We start from the raw sequence: 25,654 nt of genomic DNA on the forward strand, positions 1-25,654 counted from the left end.
ATCAGGAAACTTAAGAATAAAAGTCATTTTATTCATACAATATCGATTATTATTATTAAATTAATACTTGGTATTGCCACCCAGAGGCCTCCTTTCACAAACCAAGTGGTTTTTCATAGACCTAATTAATTTTGTAATGTGATGATGAGGAATAGCGTCCCACTCCTCCAGCAAGGCTCCCTTCAGCTCCTCAACATTGACCAGGGCAGGATTTCGCTTCTGAAGCCCTCTTTTTAGGTAGTCCCACACGTGTTCAATGGGGTTAAGGTCCGGGCTCATCGCTGGCCAGTCCATGATGTCAATGCCCACTTCGAGAAAGTAGGCTGCCGTGGCCCTAGCGGTATGACACGGGACATTATCCTGCATTAGGATGAACCCCTCATCAAAAATACCGGCATAAGGAACAACATGTTCCTCCAGGATATCAGTGATGTACTTCGCAGCGGTCAATCCACTGTCACGGCCCCCGCCAGGCACGAAAACCAGCTCTGTCCGCCCGTCGTAGGAAATGCCGCCCAGAACATTACGGATCCACCGCCATAGGCGACCCTTTCGGAGAAGAAACATTGAGCGAACTGTTCTTCTGGCCTTCTGTAGAGTCTTCCTTTTCGGTCACATCTATTCAAGCACATTCTGCACTCTTTCAAGAAGAGAACTGGGGTTCATTGCTCAATGGTCCAGTCCTTGTGATTTTCAGCAAACTCTCTTTAGGCTGTACGGTGTCGCGCCAGCAATCTGGGCCTCGCTGCGGGCCTCCTGGGTGTCAAGTTCGCTTTCTTAAGTCTTCTTCTTATTGTCCACTCACTGGCAGCCACTCCTCGTACCTCACGCAGACGCTGCTGGATGGCAATGCTTGTCTGGTGTCGATCTCGGAGAGATGTTGTGACAAAGAAGCGGTCGTCCCTCTCTGATGTACACTTTCTGTGGCCGCTCTGTGGTCTTGAAGTAAAGGATCTAGTCCCCTGGAACCTCTGGTAAACTCTGCAAACTGCAGATTGGCTTAAATTCAGCTCGGCAGATACTGAACGTTGGCTACGCCCCGCTTGCAGGGGCTGGACGATTTGGCGGACTTCAGCTTCAGTGGTTTCCATTTTTCCAGGTCTTTTTCACGGGAAAATACGCGGAGATATGTAACGATCGACTTCTGATAAGTGACTGATAACAACCCCTTCTCTACCCCCGTTTTATAGGGGTCAAAACTCGTGCGCGTGATAACGTGAAACCGCTCACAAATCGGGAAAATGCCGATAATTTGAAAAATACTGGGCCGGTTTCCACGTTTTTTTTCTTTTCGTAAAGCTAAAACTTCAAGGAACATGATTACATTAAAATAATTTATCGAAATTAACCAGTTTACAAATATATTGGGTGCGGACGAAAAAATGCAAAGTGATGCAATACTTTTGCACGCGAGTGTAGTCTAAGAAAAAAATCATGCTCCCGAGTTTGACAGCTGAAGAAGATGGTTGTGCAGTACTGGCTTGTAACTGGCCATATGCCTATTACGTAATATTAAGCTCATTTATCAATATAAAACTTACATTTTAGCGGTGAAGGAAAGCTTCCGGGAGCTTCCTTGCCAGGCATGTGTTTACGTTCTTGATTTTCATTGAAAGATCTAAACGATGGTAACTCGAAGCACTTGATTTCATAGTCTAGTCTTTATCATATGTATCCACGATTAAATTAATTGCTAATTAACTTAGTAAAAACAAAATAATAACAAGAATTTGCTTAGGAAAACAAATATTGTAAGGTTGTTTACATTGACTTTGACAGGTATAGGCGCGGTGACGTTCTGGTATCGTTTTAAACCGCCAAAATTCAAAAAGCGTGAGGTAGATAAAAGGTTACAATGATTAAATAATTAACTTCTATTATATGTTTAATACATTATTATAAAAATAAACATGAAATACTTCAGTACGGACGCAATATTTGGAATCATAAAGGGAAAGATGTTAACTCAAACATACTTTTGGTTGCTTTAGTGTGCGTAGGTATCGTTGAAAAATAGTTTCATCAGCATTTATAGATTATGAACGTTAAAGTGTAGGACATAAGGCTTATGTAAACAAAATAGGATTTAAATATTTGAATTTCGAATTCTGTCGCCAGTTTTATGATCGTATTGTTCGGGTATGGTTCCGTTGGGTTCGGCAGATTATGAGCCTTAATGAGTGGGACATATGACTTAGTAAACAAACAAGGATTTAAGATCTTTACTTCTAAGAGGATCATGTCGCTATTTTTATGACTGCATTGATAGCCTCCACCTTGCTAACATTAAACGATTATGAGTATTAATATGCAGGGAATAAGCACTTTCGAATAGTAAACAAACGGGGATATATGACTCTTCTTCTTGAAGCGTTGAAACGTTTGTCGCCATTTGGATATTATATAAGGCTGAGCGGGCCTTGCTTACGGACTTATTCATTCTCTAATCTTTGGCTAGCAATGTCCCTGGCTTTGGGCGTACATAACGCTGGTGGGTGAAGTTTCTCTGCTACTTTTTCTGTGTTTGGGTTTACCTGGAATTATCCTAGTAAATTTAAGCTTGGAGATTGTGTGTCTGTGCTTGATTGTACGAAGATAATATCTATCTTTGTGGAATTAAGTTAGGACTATGGCGGAGTTTCTTTGCTTTCTTGTGTGTGGGTTTTATCGTGAAGTTTTCTGTGGGTACTGTGTTTCTGGGTTCAGCTTTGGGGGTACAATACCGTTACAAAGCGTGGATTCAGAATGGCAGTGTTTAAGGGAATTTCATGGTTTTGTTTTATTTTGCGTGGGGTTCTTTTTGTAAAAGTAAACTTAGATATTCTCATACCTTCCTAAAGAGTCTTTTTGCTATTTTTAAAGCCAGATCATTGTTTGGACTGACAGTTTGTCCAGCTAAGCATTCACTCCGCCTAACGGTGTCAAAGGATTGGATGGTTAGGAGTCTTTTGCTCCAAGTGTGAGAGAGCTTGGCATTCCCTTTTATACTTGCACAAGGGATGAGCATCTCACTGGTCTCAAAGTCCAGCTGTTTAGATGGATGTGGGGACGTCACGTGTGCGTCATCCGGAGTAATCTGGGCCCACTGAAGTCGGCAGTAATTGAGGCTAGGTCCCCGCTTAAATATATTTATCTATTTCGGTGCATTGGTACGTGCTTGTGCTGGTTGCAGGGCGGGACTCTGTCGTGATTGATATCATATCTCACAGTTTAGGTAGTGGCAGAGTTTCTCTTGTGATTGGTGCGGGTGTGTGCTAAGGGTATCGAGCGATTATATACACGGAATAGGGCGGCCTACTTCCTACCTCTTAGCCCGCGGGCGTAGGAAGGGGGGTCAAAAACACCGGCCTGTAGGTTGCCTTATCGGTTTCGCCTGCCGAACGATTACAGCTTCTCGTAGGGACAACACTTGTGTATATTACAAAGCATTAGGTCGATGGTAAGAACGAACTATGCTTTGAATGTACTAGATTAGGGCCTACGTTTACGTTTAGGAATAGGGTAGAATCACACACTAAATATGGGGCTTCTGTTAGGTTGGCATATATTTCTCCTTTTAAGGACTTCATATATGGTATCATTATTTTAAGTCATGCGGTAAGGTGGTTAATCGTCTAAATCTCCTAATATTTTAATTTATCTGGGTAAAAAGGTAATATTTCAATTTTATCTATCACAATTCTGGTCTTCTGGAGTAGAAATGAAGTACTGGGTATTGTAATCAGGATTCTAAGGTATTTACAAAACAAATTCTTTAATATCAAGCTGGGTTTAGGAACACAGACTTTTCTGAGATAGAAAATCGAAGAAAGGATTGTTTTAGGGGCCCTTTGGCAGGCAGAAGTAATCCAGAGGATGTTTCGAGCTAAATATATCTACTGGTATTGATATTCTTAGTCTTATAAAGTTTAATTTTTAACAAATAAACTTAGTACTTCGTTTATACCTCTAAAAATCAGATTTACTGTTTATACTCTTAGTTCTGGGAAATGGGATGAAAGGATTCGTATCCTTAGCTTTTGAATGTAAAAAAGATTAGTAATTTTGATGACTGATGGATACTTTGACACTTCTTTTCATCATCATCTAGGTGCGCTTATCTTACGAAGTGTTGGTCATAGCCCTTCCGGCTAAAATGGTAGGCTAGGTGTTTCGATTGATTTTGTAATCGGACTAAGAGTTCCCAGACTTGCATCGGGCATACGGAGTAGCACGTGTGAATAAGTCACACATCGCTTAGAAGTTGATAGTTAACTGTAATTATCCTTAAAATCCTAGGGAGTAAATGAGCTTACCTCAGGAGTGCTACTTCTATGTTATCCCGGGGACTTAATAGGCGTAGCAGGATTTTATTAACAAATATTTTTATATTTATATTATCAATTATCATATATACGCTGCATATCTTCAATATCATTCTAGTTTTGGTTCTCTTAACATCATTTACATTACGCCATAAAACTCGTAGTATTTCCTATTCTTATAATTGAATAAAAGGGTTTCATTCTATTTCTTAGCTACGTAATAAATTATTTTAGTATTTTAGATATTCCTTAATTAAAATCTAGGTAGGTAAAAATAATATCTAAAAACCGAGTCCAAAATTTAGCTTTACTCATTAAAGAATCTAGGTTTCCGCGGTTCACTTCGAGGGGGTCCTAACTGCTAGCTAGACGATCACGACAAGGCCAAATTATAGGGGTAATTATTAAGGGGGGGTTTATTATATGTATTTATTATGGGGGTATTTATAGTTATTTATTTGGGGAGGGTACAGGCTCCATGTTTTGAACTAACTGAATTATGAACGTCAATTTTTGTGCTCAGCTAGCTCCATCTAAATTAGCTGTCAGATTCAAAGAAAGAATTTGTCAGACTTTACACGTCTTAATATAACCGTATAGTGGTGGTGGTTATGTGGTGGTAGGTAGTGGTTGTTATTTAATCGTCTTAGGGACACTTGCACCATCCCACTAGCCCGGGTTAACTGGTTAAACCTGGAGTTACCATGATTACCAGTACAATTTGACACTGGGTTAACGGCTTAACTGGTTAACCCCGGGTTAGTGGGATGGTGCAAGAGGCGCTTAGGTACCTATCTAAATGAAACAACGGATTCAATTTTGAAAACAATATCAAATTTAATACATAAATAGGATTTATGTACTTCTACATACATGTTTTCGTCTATCATATTTACACTGAAACACATATTTTCCTAATCATTAAACTACGTTTTTCACATTTCTGTCGTAAAATTAATAATAATATAATAAGCAACTGAAAAATATAACAAAAATAATGTAGATTTTACGACATAAACATAATTATGCGAACAAAATTTTTTAAACATGTACAAAATAATTTATACATAACTTTGGGGCATGTTGGTACTAAATTATAATAGTATCCAGCAGTCCCTACACTAACAATGCATACTGTGGTCTAATATTAAAATATATTATCTATTACTTGCTAAGTACCCCTTGTGGTTGACAAATGGGCTATTGCAACTAACTACTCACTCTTACTTAAACATTTTCAATTCTAAAATTATTAAATTTCGATGCATATCGAGCGGACGGGTTACTATTGTGTCGCATAAATTATGACATCTTAATAAACAGTGTTTGCCATAATTACCATTTGTTCTTAGTTGTGAGCTATTGTAGTTAAAAGTAAATGCTGTTGTTACTACACTCCGTTCAAACCATTAATCACAAACAAGAGAAATGTACTAAAGGTCCATCCAGCATCCACACCGTAGTTACTTTTTTGTAGAACAAGATTTCCAAGTGTTACCGAATACTGCTACATTAGGTAACTATCTGTAGCCATAAAAGTTACTTAATGTTACCGTGATGCACAGTGCTGCTTCACAAAAGTTAACTGCGGTGTGGATGCAACTTAAGGCGAAGTATTGAATAATATTGTGGCAGCAAATTGCAGCCGAAGATGACGGTGCTGCGCGGTCATCGGCGCACGTTTGGTCAAATCCTCGCCAACCTAGCAGCGGTAAAATTTGCGGCTACTAAGTATATTTTGCACTACTTTACGCCCCTTAGCATTTCTTTGTACCTATATGCTTTGACGAAATCTCAGTGTCATATATATGTAAGCGCTAGTTGATACATAAATTATAACGCCATCTAATGAATCGACAGAGAATTACATTACAATGAGTTATAATTATGTAGGTACCCATTATATAACCTAGAACAAAATAGCAGCATTTATTATATATATTTACTTATCTCGATAAAATTTTTGGAATTTGTGGTAATCCAATGAAACACGGTTCGTTTTCTGTGAAAGGCTGACAAAATGATAATTATGGCAAACGGATAAGTATGTCAAAAACAATGACATTTTAAATAAGCAGGTGCCGCCGATTGCTATTAATTTTCAAATTATATACCAACTGTCAAATCACGCCAGGTCTTAGAGCATTTTATAACTGGAGTCGCCTTTAAGAGCTTACCCCTCTGCCGAAAAACTTGCACAAATTTGCAAACTTTTGTATGGACTGACATGGCTATTTTGTACGTTACGTACAAATCATGTAGAAATATAGATGGTCAAGCAAATCTTGTCAGTAGAAAAAGGCGCGAAATTCAAATTTTCTATGAGACGATATCCCTTCGCACCTACATTTTTCAAATTTGCCGCCTTTTTCTACTGACAAGATCTGCTTGACCAAGTATAGCAATAGATTTGACGTCCCCTCCCCCGCAAAAATCGGCAGAATGTTCCGTAAAGAAAATGACAACGATGACATCTCCAGTTGCTAAATGCTCTATCACCAGGTGCATAATATATAGACGTGTGCACGCCATCCGGTTATTAACCGGTTTTTCCATACAATTAAAAACCGGTTTACTTTCCCTAGTACGCACCTAGTGTGTATTTGCCTTAAAGGCGGTTTCCCATTCAAAAACACATTTTACTATTTGACCAATTGATTTGCTGGTAAACTGTGTTTTTCAATATTTTTTAATGTTTGTAACAATCAGCCGAAGTCACCTGAATGTGTTTGATCTTTGAAGAAACCATAAATCTGCTATTACTGCCTTTTGAGTAAGAAATTCGTCACAGTAATGGCAAATTTACTATAAAAAGCCGTGATAAAAGAAAATATGTCTGCGGTTTTATTACAGAACTTCATATAAAATCTAGGCATGTGGTGATAATTAGTCACAGACATTTTCTTCGCAAGACAACAAAAAAGTTAAATACGGTTCTGACAGTTCCGTAAACCCGGTAGACCCCTGTCTCTGCATGGTGTCGACATTTCCACTACGATTTATTCGATTTTCATATAGCCAACAAGACAAACATACGTTTCTTATACCGTAAAACACTGTTTCATATAAAAATGTGCATTATCCTAGCAAGTTCACTAATCTAAGTTAAAGTTGTCAAACCCTTTACACAAGTCGACAGTCAAGTACCTTTAGCAAAATATTCTCAATGCATTACAATTTTTATCTGTTGATTTTTATATTTATTTACAGAATATTTAATCAAATGTCCACATATGTAACACCACATTTAGTAAATTTGCCTTTTTAGTAAGTATATTTGGATCGATAATTTCATTTGTATGTAGGTATTTAGAACATGCACGCAGTTGATAGGTACTATATCTGAACAAAAATGATCTTACTAACATTACATCAATGTCTTTAGTCAAAGTTTATGCATACTAGGCCAAAATACACTCAAGCCATTTTAAAAATAATGCAAATACACTATATTTTATACAAAACTCTGACTAAAAATACATCAGTTTAACCTAAATGGAGTTCATATTTTCACATTAACGCTATGCCTTAACGGAACAGACTTTTATTTCGGTCTTAAATAATTGACCATCTGGATTGACATACCCCGTCTCGTTGCGGTAATTCATACATTATATGCTTCAACAACCAGGAGATATATTAACTAACATCCTTAACTAAATCATGAGAGACCTCCAAAGAGTCATCATTCGTCTAATGCTGCTGTACACTCCCGCCGAGCAAAATGTTAGCGACTTTTTTGTAGGTAATCAAAACTCGTATTCGCTCGGCAGTAGTGTAAACGCGAATTATCAATTAATGCCTAAAATTTAGGTACGTCATCTATACACATTAGGATTCTTCTAAATGGCTCAAGATTACGTATTTTATATTTGGCAGATTACTAATTCCCAACACCTACGTTAATATCGATGTCGAACATCCGCAAACCACTCATAGTAACTGATTGACTTTTAGTCACAATTAATATAACTAATCCATAACTACAAGATAGAAATAATATAGAATTGTTCACCTCCCGGTGATTCAAATGCGAGCTCATTTTGTACATTATATTTCTAAACGTAACCCGAAAATAACGAAATTTTAGACACAAACGAACAAGGTATATATATAGCACCAATATCAGCTGCAAATATACGTAGTTAAGTATAGAAGCAGTGAATATATGTAATTATAATGTAAAATTAAAATAACTTGCATAACCGAATTGATAAATGGGCGAAGCGAAACGAACGTGTTTTAAAATATACATAAAAATGGACGCCAAAAGTACAAGAATTGACCTTACTTGATACACATTCTAAATTGAACACTTATTGGCTACATCTATCACAAATAGTCCATTGAGGTAATTAGCAGAATGAACTTTTTTTGTTTTCGTAGAGATTATATGCTAACACTCGATATAGCTAAAATAATGAGTAAATCCTGTACTTAGATGACGAAATTAATATCTGGGACTAGAGATCTGACTAAAACGGGTTTGGTTTGTGCGTCAACGTTTCTGTGAGCACTGTTTTATGGTTTGTTTTGTTTCTTAAACACGATGCTATTAAACTTTGTTAAATCCTTAACATTTCATGTCAATAGGCACAATTATCGGAGCAATAATTATCTCTTACCACCGTACCAATAAAATTTGTGCATGTCTATATAAAAATGCAATAGAAGTACTTATAATCATAATGCCTGCGGAAACTCACTGAAAAAACAATTTATTGTAATCGTAATAATAGATTTCGGTCTATATTTGGCGTCAAGTAGGTTGAGCAATATTTGTAAATATTTTTGGTAGGTACGTTATGGCTCAGAGGTACAGCTTCTTAGTAAATAATAAATAACACAAATAATATGGCGTATTACAAATAATTACAATCTAATTGGTGCCACTTCTTGCAGAAAACATTAATGTAAGTATACACAATATACATGTTACAATATTGTAAAGGAGAATTTATTACAAAGAATCATGCAGATTTCATTATGGAATCAATCAGTAATATATATCTTTTATATTGGTTCTATACCTACATCTATAAATTTTGGCCCACAAAACAAATCATCACAGATGCAAAACTATCAGCATCTTAATTTTGAGGCAATATTTTATTCGACATGCAACCAAAATTTACGGGCATACAATTTTAAACCAATAATCCTATTTATAAGACTGAGTTACAGCTATGGTTACGGACAGACATCGCGACATAAGTACTTAGGTAAACGGCATTGTCGCAAAACGAGACATTTTCTACATCCGAAATAAATTCAGACACACCCGTTCTTCAGAGGTACTTGAATATATCAATAGACCATAGTTTAGGTGTTAGGAGGGGACAGTGCGGCGACGTTACTAAACCGATGAGAAATCAACTCGGCATATACAGGTTAATTCGAACGTGCACTGACATGAAACCGATATTAGAATGATATTGGAATCATATCAGTTAGCCGCGTTCATTTCGCTCAGACTTGTGGACGAGTGAGACGGTTCTAATATCGGTTTGACATCAGTACACGTTCGAATTGGCCTGATTGTCCACTACACGCTACGCGAGGTCGAAAAATCTTAACTAACTTCGTCCAAAATATCACTCGAAATTTAACATTATGTCGCACCTTCAGATTGTTTTTGTCACTAACAGGTTTTGTTTAAGAACACTGGTTTCAGTCTCTAGAGTAGGTTTCCTGATGCGCGGTTCATTTGTGATGAACATTGAATTTGAAAATGCTGACACAAAGCTCGTCACTTTAATTGACCGCTGCAGAAGTTTTCCAATCCTAAAAGCGTTGCAACTACCTGAAACAAAAAACAAACGCATATAAATAAACAAAGATTAAACTATCAAAATAATAACTATCGACGAGTGGTCTTGCTAGACTAACGTACATTTGACTAAAGTTTCAGGCGAAACTGATATTTCACTATATCGCGCCTATGCACAGAACACCGCCTCTAGAAACCTAATATTGGCCATTTTGTTCCCGACGCAAATCACCAAACTGTGAGGTGCGGGAGGGGTGCTCACGGCGTTGCGATTGGTCGTTTCAAACATGGCGCGCTGACACGTGTAAGCGTAGGGATGGGACATGTTCATTACAGGTAGTGGGTACTGCTACCAGTGATACCGAAATTTATTGTGGTAAAATTGTTACCAATTTAGAATACTTAGAGTAAACTTACTTAATAATTATATTGATTAATTTAATATTTCATTAAGTAATTTAACAATGTACCTGAAATGTTTACTTAACATATTAGGGCATTTCTGTTTAAAGTACCCAGAACATGAATTTTAAATTTTAGAATTTTTATATTATTTCCACTCAGAATCGCAATCTCTTTCGATACGAGAAAAAAGTGTCGCCAAAATCTCATACAATTATTTTATTTTGTCCGTTTTATTAAGGTCATAGAAGTTTGTATTGAAAACATATTCAAATGGACCAATAACATATGCCTATTACAAATCAACTCCGAGTTGTCTCGCACTTCTTTGAAGTTCATCATCAGGTCCATTTCGTGACATGAGACCTAACTGCTCACCTAGAGGATTCTAAAAACCCATACAACATATGTCTAAGACATACCAACACCGAGTTCCCTCGCACTTCTTTGAAGTTCATCATCAGGTCCATCTCGTGACATGAGACCTAACTGCTCACCTAGAGGATTCTAAAAAACTCATACAACATATGTCTATCACACACCAACACCGAGATCCCTCGCACTTCTTTGGAGTTCATCATCAGGTCCATCTCGTGACATGAGACCTAACTGCTCACCTAGAGGATTCTAAAAAACCCATACAACATATGTCTAAGACATACCAACACCGAGTTCCCTCGCACTTCTTTGAAGTTCATCATCAGGTCCATCTCGTGACATGAGACCTAACTGCTCACCTAGAGGATTCTAAAAAACCCATACAACATATGTCTATCACAAACCAACACCGAGATCCCTCGCACTTCTTTGGAGGTCATCATCAGGTCCATCTCGTGACATGAGACCTAACTGCTCACCTAGAGGATTCTAAAAAACCCATACAACATATGTATATCACAAACCAACACCGAGTTCCCTCGCACTTCTTTGAAGTTCATCATCAGGTCCATCTCGTGACATGCGGCCTAACTGCTCCGCCAGGCCAGCCTAGAGGATTCTAAAAAACTTACACAACATATTACCTAAATATTATGTCTAAAATGGTACAATACGGTATGACGAAGCACGAAGTTTCCGCAACTGAAAAACCATCATCGTCACATCACTAGTCGAAAGGGAAAGGGATAGCGCATTGCATTTTCAAGTTGACGAAAAGGGACGGACATACTTCGCCTCTGCTTACGACCAGTATAAAATGAACCCCGCGGACAAGAAACATTATTCAATGAAATAATGAATTTGACTTTCCTGTGGGATGTTATTCCATCTGTTTCGTAAGTCGATGTCTTAGATGACTTGCCACACCATTTTACGCTGCAATATCCCATGATTTCCCAATGAATTCAATAGTTTACGATTTATTTTCTTAGACTCGTGCACACTGCTAACAGGTCGCAACCTTGGGCGCAACTGATCGGAGCGGCGCGCGAACAATCTTATATTTGACCTATACACCATACGGGCGGTGGCCGCGAGTCGTCCTATAAGCTCGGTCTATAGGGGTTGGTCTGTGCGCCTATGATATTCCTAGAATATTTTCCGAGCAGCAATTTACATTCTAATTAAATCCAAATAGCCAATAAAAACGTCACGCCCCAGTATCGTAGTAATCTCGATGTAATTCTCACTCGGGCTACATCATCTATGAAAAGCGTATAAGTTGTACGAAAAGAGTTGCGGATAAGTCTTTTTGGTATGGAATTTTGGGATTATCAGCATTTCTCGTTCGGGCAGAGTTTCTGCTGAGTTTGTGGAGTGTAAATCGTAACCTGCCCGCCTGGGCGTCGCCGCCGCCGCCGCGCCCGCCCCGCGCCCGCAGGTGACGACCGCCAGTGCTGCCCTATTCGATATTTTCACAAGATTTCCCGAACTTGGGAATTATTGAATTTGCTTAGAGCAAGTTTTTAGTGGATCGTAAAGTAGTTTTCGTATTTTGTAAAATGGAATCAGGTATTTCATCAGATATCAGGTTTTGTCAGGACTCTAATCTTGTTTGAATGACTTAGTTATTAGATTTATATGCTATTAAAAGAATTTAATTTAGGAAATGGTTTGCTTGGCGGCAACTAAATAGATTTTTAATGAAATCAGTTGCTCTGTCGACAATTTTTTATGTATCTATTTATTTAATTCATCTTTATTTGGACCCTTATAGATAATTACGATATTTACAGGGTTTTCAAACATTTGTGTTCGTTAAATACTTATATTAAAATCGGCTCACTCATGTTAACTCGTGTTATAACACGTTTAATATGTCTGTTTCTCACGGGAGTTTTGTTATTAAAATTTGTGTCTGTTACCTACATAATTACATACTGTTCTTGGGATTTGAATCCGGGTCCGCACATCAGCTAACTTATTTTTTTAAATTAGATCCGGTTGTCACAAACAACAAATATTTAAACATTCTTTAAGATTTAGCTACACGCTCTGAAATAGAAGCAATCGTGCCACCCCTATCGACACACTCTCCTCCCGCAGCCCTACAAGAATCCACGATAAATCTGTCGCATATTCAGCGACGTATAGTGCCACAAACTTATCGTTTTCCGCCGGCCAACACCGAAACCAACTTCGTCGCGTACGAACTTTGTCTCGCACAGCTTTTTTCGCTAGAATAAATAACTTTGTTTCATTGTAACTGACTTTCTCGGTGAGTCATTGGTCAGAATAAGCGTTCTTGAGACGATTCCTATATATGTGGTGCAGATAATTGGCATGAGAGGCCAGAAATAACGCCGGCATTAATAAGGGGAACTAGACAGACTTTGCACGGTTCAGGATTCTTAATAAAGCAACAAAGTTGCTTAACGATGATGATATATGAATTAAGTTAATTTTAGCAGAGGTGTCTGTAATTTGGCACCCAACAAAAGGCACAGGTGCATTGGTAGAAAAGGCCCTTTTAAGTCTGTTACAATATCTAGGTACCTCGAGAATAGGTGCAGGCACTTGTTCTGACGAGAACACCTGGCATAACAGTCCAAACTAGATATTTTAGAGCAAAATAAAAAAAAACCTTCCTTCTATTAAAATCTACGCTATTGTCGGTTAATATTAATACTATATACCATTATTATTATTGATTGGTTTCCACTTCGTAGGCTTCTAAAAGGATTACCAAAATACAGTTACTCCACTACTGTTCGAACAATAATCAAAAACCAAAGCTATTTCACTCGATTCCTCTCCTTTGTTCATTGAGTGTTTTATTGTCTGAAACGACCAGTTTGTATATTTATCTGTTTTATTGCTAGGTTATCTTAATCGTGCTAGTCCCGACCCAATTCTATTGCGAGCTTTATTACTGTCTAGCGAACGCACGTCTATGTCGTTGTGTCAAGTGCGTCCTTGTATTTTATAACATTAATCGTCGATTCTACGGTCGTCTTCAGATATATTGGAGCGGCCGAGGTGTTCACAAATATCTGAACAAAGCCTCTATTATGACGACATTAAAATGCAATTTCACATATTTTGAGCACCTTGGCCGTTACGATATATCTGATGGCAACTGTAGATTTATAAGCCAGTGACAATAAGTTCAGTAGAACTTAGATAAAGTAAACACAGCGACGCTTCTTGCGACTTATATTTTTGTTATTCATTGAGGACATTGAGTGATAACTGTGAAGTACATATTATTCTCGGAAAAAATAGGCACCGCGAGTGTCAATTTTAGTTCGTGTATACCTCCTGGTTATGAATAAGTTCCTACTGAATTTTTTTCTACTTGCCCCAAATTTTGTTACGGCCATGTAAAGGCGTACTTAGCTGTCCAGACGTTGAAATACGCCCTGCGGATTCTAGTGACTTGGCACAGTTTTAAGCCACCGACAGCCGCTAACTTACGACCGCCTATTAGCATCTCCGCAATTGTAAACGTCCTCGATTCCACAAAAACATTTCCGATTTTTACGCGGCGCGATAATAAATCGAGTTTCGGATGTCACGGGTTATAAAACATAGGCGTCGTTGAGTATCGAGAGAATCCGGTAGGCGGTGAGAGCGTGAATATATTCAGGCTGGGGACGGATGACCTCCTAACTACGAGTTATTTAGGGCACACTTCCTTTAGAGTGATCGGGCCTATTCGCGACTCGGTGTTTCCAAATTGAGATCTCGTTTGCGTATTAAGAAAAAAATTCACAGATTTCGTGCCTCACACGACTATCGAGCACATTGGAAATGAATCTACGGAATTCGAAAAAATATTGTCGCTGAGCGACGAGAAAGTCTGAATAAGGAAAAAGTTACAAAATAAAACTACAACGTTGAATGATAATTATTTTATTCTTAGACTAACACAAGTATCCTGGACATAACGCATGTGAACAAACAAATTGCAAAATTTCCACACGCGTATCCATGTTTGAATAATTGTCGCCGTGGCGCATAAGTATAGGTACATATTTCATGTTTCGATTAATAAGCAGCCGGCCTAGCCAAGGTTACAATCGCTATCGCTTCGACAACGAAAAGCATTATGTCTCTCTATCACTCTTCCATATTAGTGCGACAGTGACAGTTGCGTTTCGATCGCTACGGATCGTAAGCGATTGGCATCTTGGCTACGCGGCCAGGATATATTAATGTTCAAAGTACAAGAAAACTATTACACGGCAAATCCGTAGTCAACTCGAGAAGTGGTGATCGGCAGCGGCCCATTTGCTGCAAGATATGAAATTTTCTTGACAGCAGTTTGACGCGACGAGAGATGACCATAACAGCGTTTGTCTATGTTGCACCAAACCTGAGTTCCAATAGGTGTACTACCAGGGTTCAGCATCAGCTATCTTGGGTAATGCTCATCATGACGAATCGGGTGTCCAAAACAGCGTGTGCCTATGTTGCACCAAACCTGAGTTCCGCTAGGTACAACCAGGGTTCAGCATCAGCTCTATCTTGGGTACTACTCTCCTAAGTGCTCATCAAGACGAGTCGGATGACCAAAACAGCGTGTGCCTATGTTGCAACAAACCTGAGTTCCTTTAGGTACAGCCAGGGTTCAGCATCAGCTCTATCTTGGGTACTACTCTCCTAAGTGCTCATCGAGACGAGTCCGATGACCAAAACAGCGTGTGTTTATGTTGTATTAAACCCGAGCTCCACTAGGTACTGCCAGGGTTCAGCATCAGCTATCTGCTAGCAGCCGCCAGCAACAGTTTTGTGTTTCTCCCTCTCCCTCTCCCTCTCCCTCTCCCTCTCCCTCTCCCTCTCCCTCTCCCTCTCCCTCTCCCTCTGCCTCTACCTCTACATCTATCTCTATTTCTATTTCCACCACCACAAGAATGCATAGATTGTCGAATAGTGCGTTATCTACGCCCGTCTCAAACAGGATAGATAGAGTTAGACCAAGAAAAATCTGCAGCGATTTTGAAAGCCCACGCAGTGCAAGTGTTATTCTGCCGTCATAATCCCGATAATTCACAACAAACACCGATAACGAACTCTGCGAAACATGAAGTCATAAATGTCCTGTGAAAAATGTCGTTCTGACTTTTTGACTATTTTAAGGTTAGGCTACAGGGCAAACCCTTAACCCGATCGTCTTTGTTTTAGGCTCAAATTGTAGCTGACTAAATTGTCCAGAGCCGTTTTTCTCAAATTTTTGATATCATTCTTCGTTTCCAAATTATCGAGCACCTAAATCAAAAATTCGGAAAAAATTGAATTTTATTTTCACTATTTCGACCATAACTTTTTTTGTTTTTGACTTTCTCGAATAATTATTTTTGCACCTTACAGCTCTCGTGATTATGCGACTTTTGAGCCTATTGTTTAATATCATATCTTCACAACTTTCCGAGATATAAGGGGATCGCACTTTTTCGTGAAATCGGACCGTATACTGGAGCGAACGAAAAGACATTTCCAATGTCAAAAGTGGATCTTCTGTGTAGGTAGGTAGGTTTGCATTGAGAGTAGTTTTTTTACTGATCAGATTTATTAATTCTCAATTATCCGATAAAACTTAGTAAGTTAGATTTGTATAAGATATATTTGATTACGTTCTTTCTAAATTGAGTTAAACGCTACATTTTTAAACTAAATACTATTTGAAAATGACAACAAGGCGCACGCAAAAAAAGAACAAACACATTTTAATATTATTTTCTACAAATAAATGGACAAATCTGCGATAATATTTTCATAACGGGTAAATTTCCATGGCGCTAACATATTTGTGGGTGACAAAATCATCTGCATTCCTGAGATGAAAGATCGAGATGCCCCGTCAGATTTATCGCATAGTTTCTCTACGTTTCGTCATCAAATGCCATTCGAATGGCAGTTGCGCATTTTTCGTCAAATTGCAGACTATTTAATTGGTTCCGCACAAAATAGCTACGAAATATTTTGTTGGTTGTTTCTAGCACATATTTCAGTTCATATCAGTATTTCGTTCACCTTTATTTTATATATAAAACATTTTTAAGAAATTGATTGTAAACTGAATTAAACAAATCTATCATTTGGTTTTAAGGGGGAATGTTTGGTTATTTATTTACGATTTCCTGATGTGTTCAGTTTAAGTTTCAAAACCCGGTGAACACGGTTAACTTAAGTAGGTCCCTAATAAATAGAATTTCTAAACCTGTTGTCAAAATTATTTAAGTATTCCATAATTTATTTCAAAACTGATCTAGAGTTGTGAATTATGGAACACTGGAACTCATTATAAGTTTCTAATGTATATCAGTTAATATGCCAACATTAAACTATCAAGTTCCTTTATAAATATTGCTAACAGCAAAAAATTATGGATTAAAAAAAATACATTTACAAAATTTATGAAATAAAAGAAAACCCTTAACCATTATCCAGTTTTATCCAGTTACATGGATTTCCGTAACTTATACACCAAATCGACATCTCACTCAGCTGCCCAAAGTTCCGCACCTCTTTGGCCACAAACCTTTGCCTTTGTCTCGAGTCTCGTACATAGATGCCACCTGTTGCCGGGGGCGGGGCGCCGGCACGCCCAACGCCCCGCCACGTGGGCCTAGGAACTTTCAAGCGACCCAATTTTCAGGAATAATTACTAAGCCTTACATGTGTGATTGTGAATGTACTGTGTACTTAATTATGTAACTCCCGCCCGCGCCCCGCGTATACTAGGAACTTTCGACAGACCTAATTTTCAGGAATCTAGGGCGTAAGCCTGGCATGTGTAATTTTGAGGGGGCTTAAAAGTTTAGTTTTACAGGCCGCGCTAAAATCAACGGGTTTTTAACAAGGCAACTCGTCTAAAAGATCCTTCACGATGTCTGAGGTAATTTCCATAAACTTATTCATTAGGTTACATTATTTTGTTGAAAATCGTTTCTGTCCTCCGACTATTTAGTTTGATACAATTTATAATCATGTTCCAAAAAAAATGTCAGTCTTCTACATCTAATATGAGAGCGGTGTAAGTGATTAAATCAAGTTTTCGATTGTGCATGGTAAGTATGTAGGACTGTTGATCACTTAACCTTTCAAATACAACTAAAAAAAAAATCGATTGGGAACTACAATACGCACCATTACACGTGTAAGGGCGGTTTCAGAATAGCGTATTTTTACGCGCGTATACGGTCGTTTCGGCAAACAAACGTATAATACAAGCTTACATCAGCGTGTGCACGAGTTTATTAGCGCGACAACGCTCGTATGAATGGCACGCGTGGGAAAAGACGAGCGTATATGATCCTACGCGCGTTTCTAAAAACCGTTAATCTGAAACCGACCTAAGTTACGCTAGACGAAATTCCTTCCATTTGTGGACGGACTTAAAAATAAAAAGTACTGTAGCTATCAAAGTACTTCGCCCTAGTCCCTAGTTTAAGCTTAGTGCCGCTTTGCGGCTTTTAGCACCTAAAACTGAGCGCCAAACTCCAAACTAATCTAACATAATGCCTTTTATAAGCGGGTGTTCTGAATCCCGTAGTAAAATCATAAAAAGACCCCGGCCACGTACATAATCCAATTTGTGGATCGCGGCCGAAGAATGCTAAGCGACTACATAATTATATACACCCCTTAAAAGTTGGACATTTTTTAAGGGGGAAATTTCGGTTTCATGTTGCGGAAAGAATGAGACGTCGAATAAATTTTGATAGTTTAAGGGTTAGGGAGAGGATGGCCATTTCGTATTTCGTTAAAATGGGGATGGTAACAACTTTTGTTTCGGATAATGTCAGTTGTATATTATCGTAGATTGGAGTGAGTGTAACAAAAATGGGCTGGTTATAAAACATGTATAAACATGTTTTTATTTTTATTGAAGTAACATTAATAGTCGGTCAATTTAGCAACCTGCTCTTTGCACTAACATTTAACACGATTTCAATACAAACATTTTGCGATACCGGGCATGAGCTTGCTAATAGGAAATTCTCCGTGGCTCCGTTTGTTATTTCAAATTATTGATACAAAAAGACAGTAATAGATTACCCATTCCTCCCAGAGATACTTCCCATATAAGAACTTTCTACATATCATAAATATTTTACTACATGTGCTGGAAAACCTATTGAAAATATAATTTTCAGCAAATTTAGCGCAGCACACAAACGAGAACTAAAACGGCCTTTACCTAAAGTCTAATATAAACAAGCAATTTCCAATCCACTTGAAAAATCTCTACAACTAACAACCAGGGCACGTAATACAAAATAATATAAAGGCGACATGACAGCCATAACCATGTCGGGGCTCATTTAAATAAGTGATCAAACTGACGCGAACTCCTCAAACAATAATGTAAAGACTTATTGGTTATGCCGCGCTCATCGGCCGTCTTATATTGGAGGCAAAAATCGAGGAACTTTTTAAATTGACAGCGTTACATTTTCCCTCGCAAAATGAGCTTCACACGATGTGTTTTAATGAGATTTTTTGTAATTCAAAGACCTCGTGCTTAAACTGAAGTTGAGATTGCTTTGAATATTTGTAATAATAATAAGCGTAATGTTGTTGGCTTCGGCTTTGAGCGGGCCTCGCAAATTTTCGGACCACCATTGTTACTTTACGTACACATTTGTACCATTGTTACTACAGTACGGTAAAGACAGACAAATATTACCTTCTTACTTATTTAATGGCGCAGCGATCCAAAATTAGTCTTGGCTTTGGACACGACAGGTAATAAGTGTAATTTAATTATCATTATGGTCCGCTCTTTTAAAGCTTATAAGTTTAGTATAGGTACTTACGTTAAAAAATATATATATATATAAATTAAGTAGGCAGAACAAGCCAGAGAAACAAGAACTTATTGCATACAAAGTATTTCCATTTTTGTATTTGCTCGAACGCGAATGAGAAGACATCGTGAGGCACTACATAATAAGGTAACTAATAACTCATTTATTTAAAGGCTAGATTTTTCTAACCTTATTAAATTGCTTAAAGTCTATTTTTTTATTCGGTAGACTAAAATGACATTTCCTTGTATGAACATAAAATAACATTTCATAGTATGAAATGTCATTTTAGTCCACCGAATAAAAAAATAGACTTTAAGTATTAAGATTAGTCGAAAAAAAAAGTCGAAAAAGGAACACCATAATTTAATAAGATAACAAGTAAACGCCCTTCAACTTCGACAAGAAAAAAAACTCAACACCGCTATAAAAATTCAGTAATAAATGTTTAATTCATTACTCATCACAGAGGCCATGCGGCAAATATTTAAAATACTCATTCGGTGCCCCCTCGCGCGCTGAAAAGAGAGCAAAGGCGCTTTTTATTAGGAAAGAATAAAGGCGGAGTGGGGAATAATGAATAAATTCCGCGTAAGGAGGCCCTTAACGCAATTGAAAACTTTTAACAAGTGCTGAGAAATCGTGTGTTAAGGTGCGACCAGTAATTACGAAGGGCGGAATACAGGATGAGTTGGTAAACGGTGGAAGTTCGAGGGGTGCTTTATGAAAATGAAGATTCTAATAAAATCTTGCTGAGAGCGATGACTTGATTTTAAAATGGTGTATCTTTAACTGTAGGGCGTGTGTCGAAAATCCTTATTGAAAGCATTTCTAATGTTGGCTGTCGGAAAAAACGTTGGCGACAACAGATTATAAGCTTTATAAAATTTGTTAGTGCCTATTTCATAGTGAGAGCGTTGAGGTTACTGACTGTACGTTATTCGATCTAATTTCAATACGTCATTGGCGTAAGAGAACAGATCCATTGAAATCCCATGGAATCAAAGGTAAACGTATCTACTGGTGCTCGACGCGGTCCCAGTACATGTCATCTTGAAACTTAAGTCATTGTCAATAGAGGTGACAGCAAGGTACCATCTATTGGGCATTAGCATGTCGAGCACTTAGTTCGTTTACATTATAGATTTTCTTTTTTGAATATTGAAGTTAAATAGCCTGTTAATGGAAGGCAAAATCACGTTTCGTTAAAAAAGAACAAGCAAATTATCCCCACCATTAAGTTCACGGCGCTGTCCAAAATTTATAAAAATTAACAAGAAAATAGCACCGCACCCACCGTCTGCTAAAGACATTCTTTTTAACCCTAAAAAAACAAGTCATTACTGGAGGGAGTAATCTAGCGTTGTGCTTTCGCATTTTTTCGTGAGATTCCATTATTTCTCGATCGGTCTCGAACCGCCCGAGCTAAAAATGAATGAATGAGTGAACGAGTGAATGGGGATGATATGATTAATTACCGGGGCCCCTCATTAGCGCGCAAATAGGTCCGTTCATTGGTGAAATTGAATCACGAGCTCGCGGACCACGTTCAATCACAATCTAATTATAAATAATGTGAATTGAAGAATGAACGGGAATTTTATTTTTAAGTTTTGCGCGCCAATTTTATACCGTTTTGTTTATTGAATGAATGGTTTTTGTATAGGTAGGTGTTTTTTATATATGCTAACTAAAATAATTTTTTGTTTATTGTTGTTTACATCGTGAGGAAACCTGCATACATCCGCGAAGAAATTCAAAGATGTATGTGAAGTCCCCAACCCTGTGCCCAGCAGTGGGACGTATATAGGCTAAATTATTATTTTTTATTATTATTTATTTTATTATTTCTGTTACAAAAAAAAGTAGAGCACAAATATATATAACTCATTTTCATTATGACCTAGGTATGTAGGTAAGTCCTACGTATTAAATCACATTTCAAAAATATATTTTTATTTGTATTGAAGTAAGATTATTTAAAGATTTCTAGAGGAAAATTGAAATTACAACCTGAATTTTAGATTTTCTTTTCCATATCTTTATTAGCATAAATAATATAATAAAATATTCTAATTAAATCACAATTTTCATTTGTTTTACCACTGCTTTACCAAAAATTTTGTTGCGAAATTATTCACGAGACAATATCACACGCCAGTAACCGGCGGCGCCGTGCGTACATTTTTTCCCACTATATCTTTTCATAAATAAAGCACATATCACGTCTCATAATCCGCGTACAAAGAAACGCGAATGTGAGTGACGTACTTATCTTTTGTAATACCTAAAGTCGTAAACGGGAATGAGAAGATCTCGCCATCAGATTTTAAGGTCCTGCCAATTCTGGCAGCGACTTTTCTCGGCTCATTGGCTTCAAAAGAATTCCTGAAAATAAAATATTCGTCGTCTCGGAGATATTTGGTTTTACGCGTTTCCTTTATATTTGCTAAGAGCCTTATCTGTCAGATATGGCATGCAAAGTGCTGCTTGGAATTAATTTGGGAGCTGAACTGACATTTAGTGCGAATTTTAGTGAAGAATCTACTGATGACAGTATGGAGGTCTCTTTGCCAAAAGTAGAGGGACATTTATTATTTGCATTGCAATTTCTATTGATTTTATGAGACTGGTAATCGAATAGAAAGTTGATACTCGGTAAACAAAGTAGATTTTAACTTTAATTTTGTTTTTAAGCTATTTAGGTATTAAGGATTTGCCTCTCTGAATTTGTCAAATGAGAATTAGGTGATAAAAATGATATATTAAATTAAGAATTTACTTTGCCTATTTTATGGTGTATAGTCAAAGAATCATTTCGTACCTCGTCACAGTGCATGACAATCAATACGAAAGTCGCTAGAGACCTCATACTATTGTCACTGTGACAAGGTACAAAATGGGTCGGAAATTAAATTCTTTGACTGTACCTGCTCCGCAAACGTTTGTTGTCTAATGTTTTAGTCTTTGTTTAGCACTGAAGTTTTCGCAGAAATCTCAAAGTAATACGAAAGCCTTGGCGTCCCTAAATAGAAGAATGAGGTCGAGTTTATGCAGATTTTATGAAACAATACAATATTTAGAGCTAGTGTAAGCGTTCGGACGGTAATAGAATCGCTTGTACTTTTAAAAAAAATTAAAATCACGCGCAAACTTTCTTTTAAAAGCGGATTGCCGGGGCAGAGGTTTAACAGGGGGATCCTTATCCATTCACTCATTCTTGTATTAAATCAATCTTTATCGTCCGTTTTCTGTAAACTCCGTTTATAACGAAAAACCTTTGTTGTGTATTATTATTAGCTCTAAATGTAGCAACGTGAGCTAACTGTAATACTGTGAAGCAAGTTGCGAGAAGCGATACAGAAGAGCAAGTTATTGGACTCTCAGCCGAAGAACTTCTGTAGATTATCACTGATATTCCGGCAAATTTATTGCCAGCTATTGTTAAATGCTTAGTAATATTATCTTGTTCCAAATACTTTGTTCTCATTTTCCGATGCAATGAGAAAAAACTGTATTCTTACTTCTCCTTACTCGTACTTAATCTCACTAGTTGGATAAATATTAATAGGGTAGAACTTGAGATCTACTTTTCAAAGGTTCCCAAAAAGGTTTTCCCAAAGGTTGTCTGGAAGAGATCGCTCTTAAGCGATAAGACCGTCTGTTGTTATCTCTATTGTCTTTGTTTATGTTACTGTACATTGATTGTAAACTGCGAGTATGTGTGAGGTGTGCAATAAAGAGTACCTATTGTATTGTATCTATTTTTGTGTGTTAAACAAAAATAATAGTGGCTTACCTCTGTTTGGTGTCGGTGTCCGCAATACAGGATCGAACCTGCGTCCCCTCCTGGTCCAAGCGACTACCCGGATTACAATACCCTATCTATATCACAAGCTTCCACCTAGCTTAACACTAAAGCCTACTACCACTAATACAATTGACACTTCAACAACGAGCGGTAACGGTCCACTTATTACACTAAACAATAAAATTCTAACATTAGTTAACATGACAATAGAACAAAAAATCTTGACTTTAATGCCGAAGTAACAAAAACTGAACTTAATAGGAAAATTAACTCAGATAACAACCTCTGGTAGTCAATAAGTAGGTAACTGTCCGTGTAGTCGTTTTTGGGGTTTTCAGTGGACCCAGGAGGGGGTCGCGGAGTAGGGCGTGCGGGGCGCGCCGCCGCCGGAGAGCGTGGTGGGCACGGGCGGCGCGGGCGCCGCGAACTGGCTGTCGGCCTCCGCGGCCATCGCTTGCTGCTGCTGCGGGAAGTTGAAGTCCAACGAACCGTCCATGCTGAGCTCGTGTTTTATCACCTATGGGAGAAAATGGTGATTGGTGATGGTACTGATGGTGATCCGACTATGGGTTGTTTAGCCGGGGTCTTTTTTAATAGGAATTCAGCTGCCGTATAGCTGAGGTTATGGATGTATGAGAAATGTTCGTCTAAAATCTCATTTTTTGTCTTTACAAAAATTTGGCAGCGAGATTTAGTAACCTTGGAAGGAAAGTTAAGTAAGTTCCTATTAGAAAAGCGATTTAAATTTGTTTTGTTTGAAATCGAACGAATCGAAGTTTACTTGGATACATTGGATAAAAAGACATAGACATACCTCATTAACATCACAGTCAAAGCTGTGCTCCAAGGACTCAATGTTGAGGTTGAGGTCCTCCACGAGCCCCGTGTTGAGCGCGCCCATGATCTGCCCCATGACGGTGGTGGGCATGGCCGTCTGCACCATCATGCCGCCGTTCATCAACGCCGCGTCCGACGTCGTTACCATCTGCGTTTGGCTGTTTTCTGTGGACAAAGACGATGTATGGTTATGTAATGAACTTAAATTTCGACAAATCGTCTCGTTTTGTATACAATTTGTAATTTCAAGGAGATATTAAAAAGTAAATTTATATTTTACATAAAGCTACAGGATGTTAACAGAACTGTCGGCACAATACTCGAAAAAAAAATTTCATTGATATCACTTTTTTTTTAAATATTCTTATAAAGCAGCAATGACCATGCTCCGAATCCTATTCTTGAACCACTGATTTTACAATTATAAGTTATAATGACAACTTCTGCTTCTGTATTATAATATATCTATTTTCTGACAATTCGTAACGGAGAAAAGCTTCCCGCGGCAGTGATAAAAGGACCTAACCTCCTGTAACAATAACCATTTGGCGTATTTGATTGGTTGATTGCGAATGACGTGGTAAGTATAAAGCATATCGCTAGTCTCTTACTAAGACTTGGTCGTAGGTCAATTACAAAACTCAGGATCGTCAGGGCTGAAAAAAAATTCTACGGGTCTCTATTGTTTCCCATAAAGTCATATCAATGTATTGTTTGTTCGCATTTTCGTTAGTCATGAATGTCATGATTTGTTTGGTTGAAACCTACTACTACTAACCTAACCTATCTTTAAGATAACCTTACGAAAATCCTGAAAAGTTAACGGTTTCAGTTTTAGGACTAATGATAATATGACAAACAATACATTATGACTTAAAACTTTATTTGAAACAAAGGGACCCCAAATTCTACACATCCGTTTTACCTGTATGCATAATATCAGCGGGATCAGCCGGTGGCGGCGGCCTGACGAAGTGGTCCAGCGCGTGAGGATGCGTGGGGTGCGCGGGATGCGCGGGGTGGCTGAACATGGAGGCGCACGCGCAGCCGCCATGCAGGTGCTGGGGGCACGAGTACGAGTAGCGGTAGCCGGTCGATGATGATGACGTCGTTGGCACGTACCTGCGGGGTTAGGGGTTAGTTGTCTTGGAGCTAATAACAGGTGAAGTTTTCAACTTGGGCTGGTGGAGTGACAAAGTTTACCCGATATTAGCGTGAGTGTAATAATCTTGGTATTATGTAGATTGCTTTACAAGAGCTGGACCAGGTTAATGGTAACATTCCATTTCTAACCGCAGCTGCACTACCGGTACTGAACGCGTCGCTGTCATTGTCA

At 38.1% G+C, this 25,654-nt stretch overlaps 2 protein-coding genes across 3 annotated transcripts in view; both read right to left on the bottom strand.

Annotated features, from left to right (window-relative positions):
• Positions 1 to 25,654, bottom strand: part of LOC134792409 (uncharacterized) — a 729,291-nt gene that overhangs the window by 426,851 nt on the left and 276,786 nt on the right. The window lies entirely within an intron of this gene.
• The window catches only part of LOC134792375 (forkhead box protein O), a 127,875-nt gene continuing 107,337 nt past the window's right edge, over positions 5,117 to 25,654 (bottom strand). For both annotated transcript variants that reach the window (XM_063763660.1, XM_063763658.1), the window contains exons 6-9: positions 25,244 to 25,440; positions 24,296 to 24,483; positions 23,470 to 23,998; positions 5,117 to 10,107 (exon numbers count right to left, since the gene is read on the bottom strand). In XM_063763660.1, coding sequence (XP_063619730.1) covers positions 23,816 to 23,998; positions 24,296 to 24,483; positions 25,244 to 25,440 — 568 coding nt within the window. In that variant the 3' untranslated portion in view covers positions 5,117 to 10,107; positions 23,470 to 23,815. The remainder of the gene's footprint in view (positions 10,108 to 23,469; positions 23,999 to 24,295; positions 24,484 to 25,243; positions 25,441 to 25,654) is intronic.

Source organism: Cydia splendana, chromosome 7 (genome assembly GCF_910591565.1).
Source record: "Cydia splendana chromosome 7, ilCydSple1.2, whole genome shotgun sequence".
NCBI classification, from domain to species: domain Eukaryota; kingdom Metazoa; phylum Arthropoda; class Insecta; order Lepidoptera; family Tortricidae; genus Cydia; species Cydia splendana.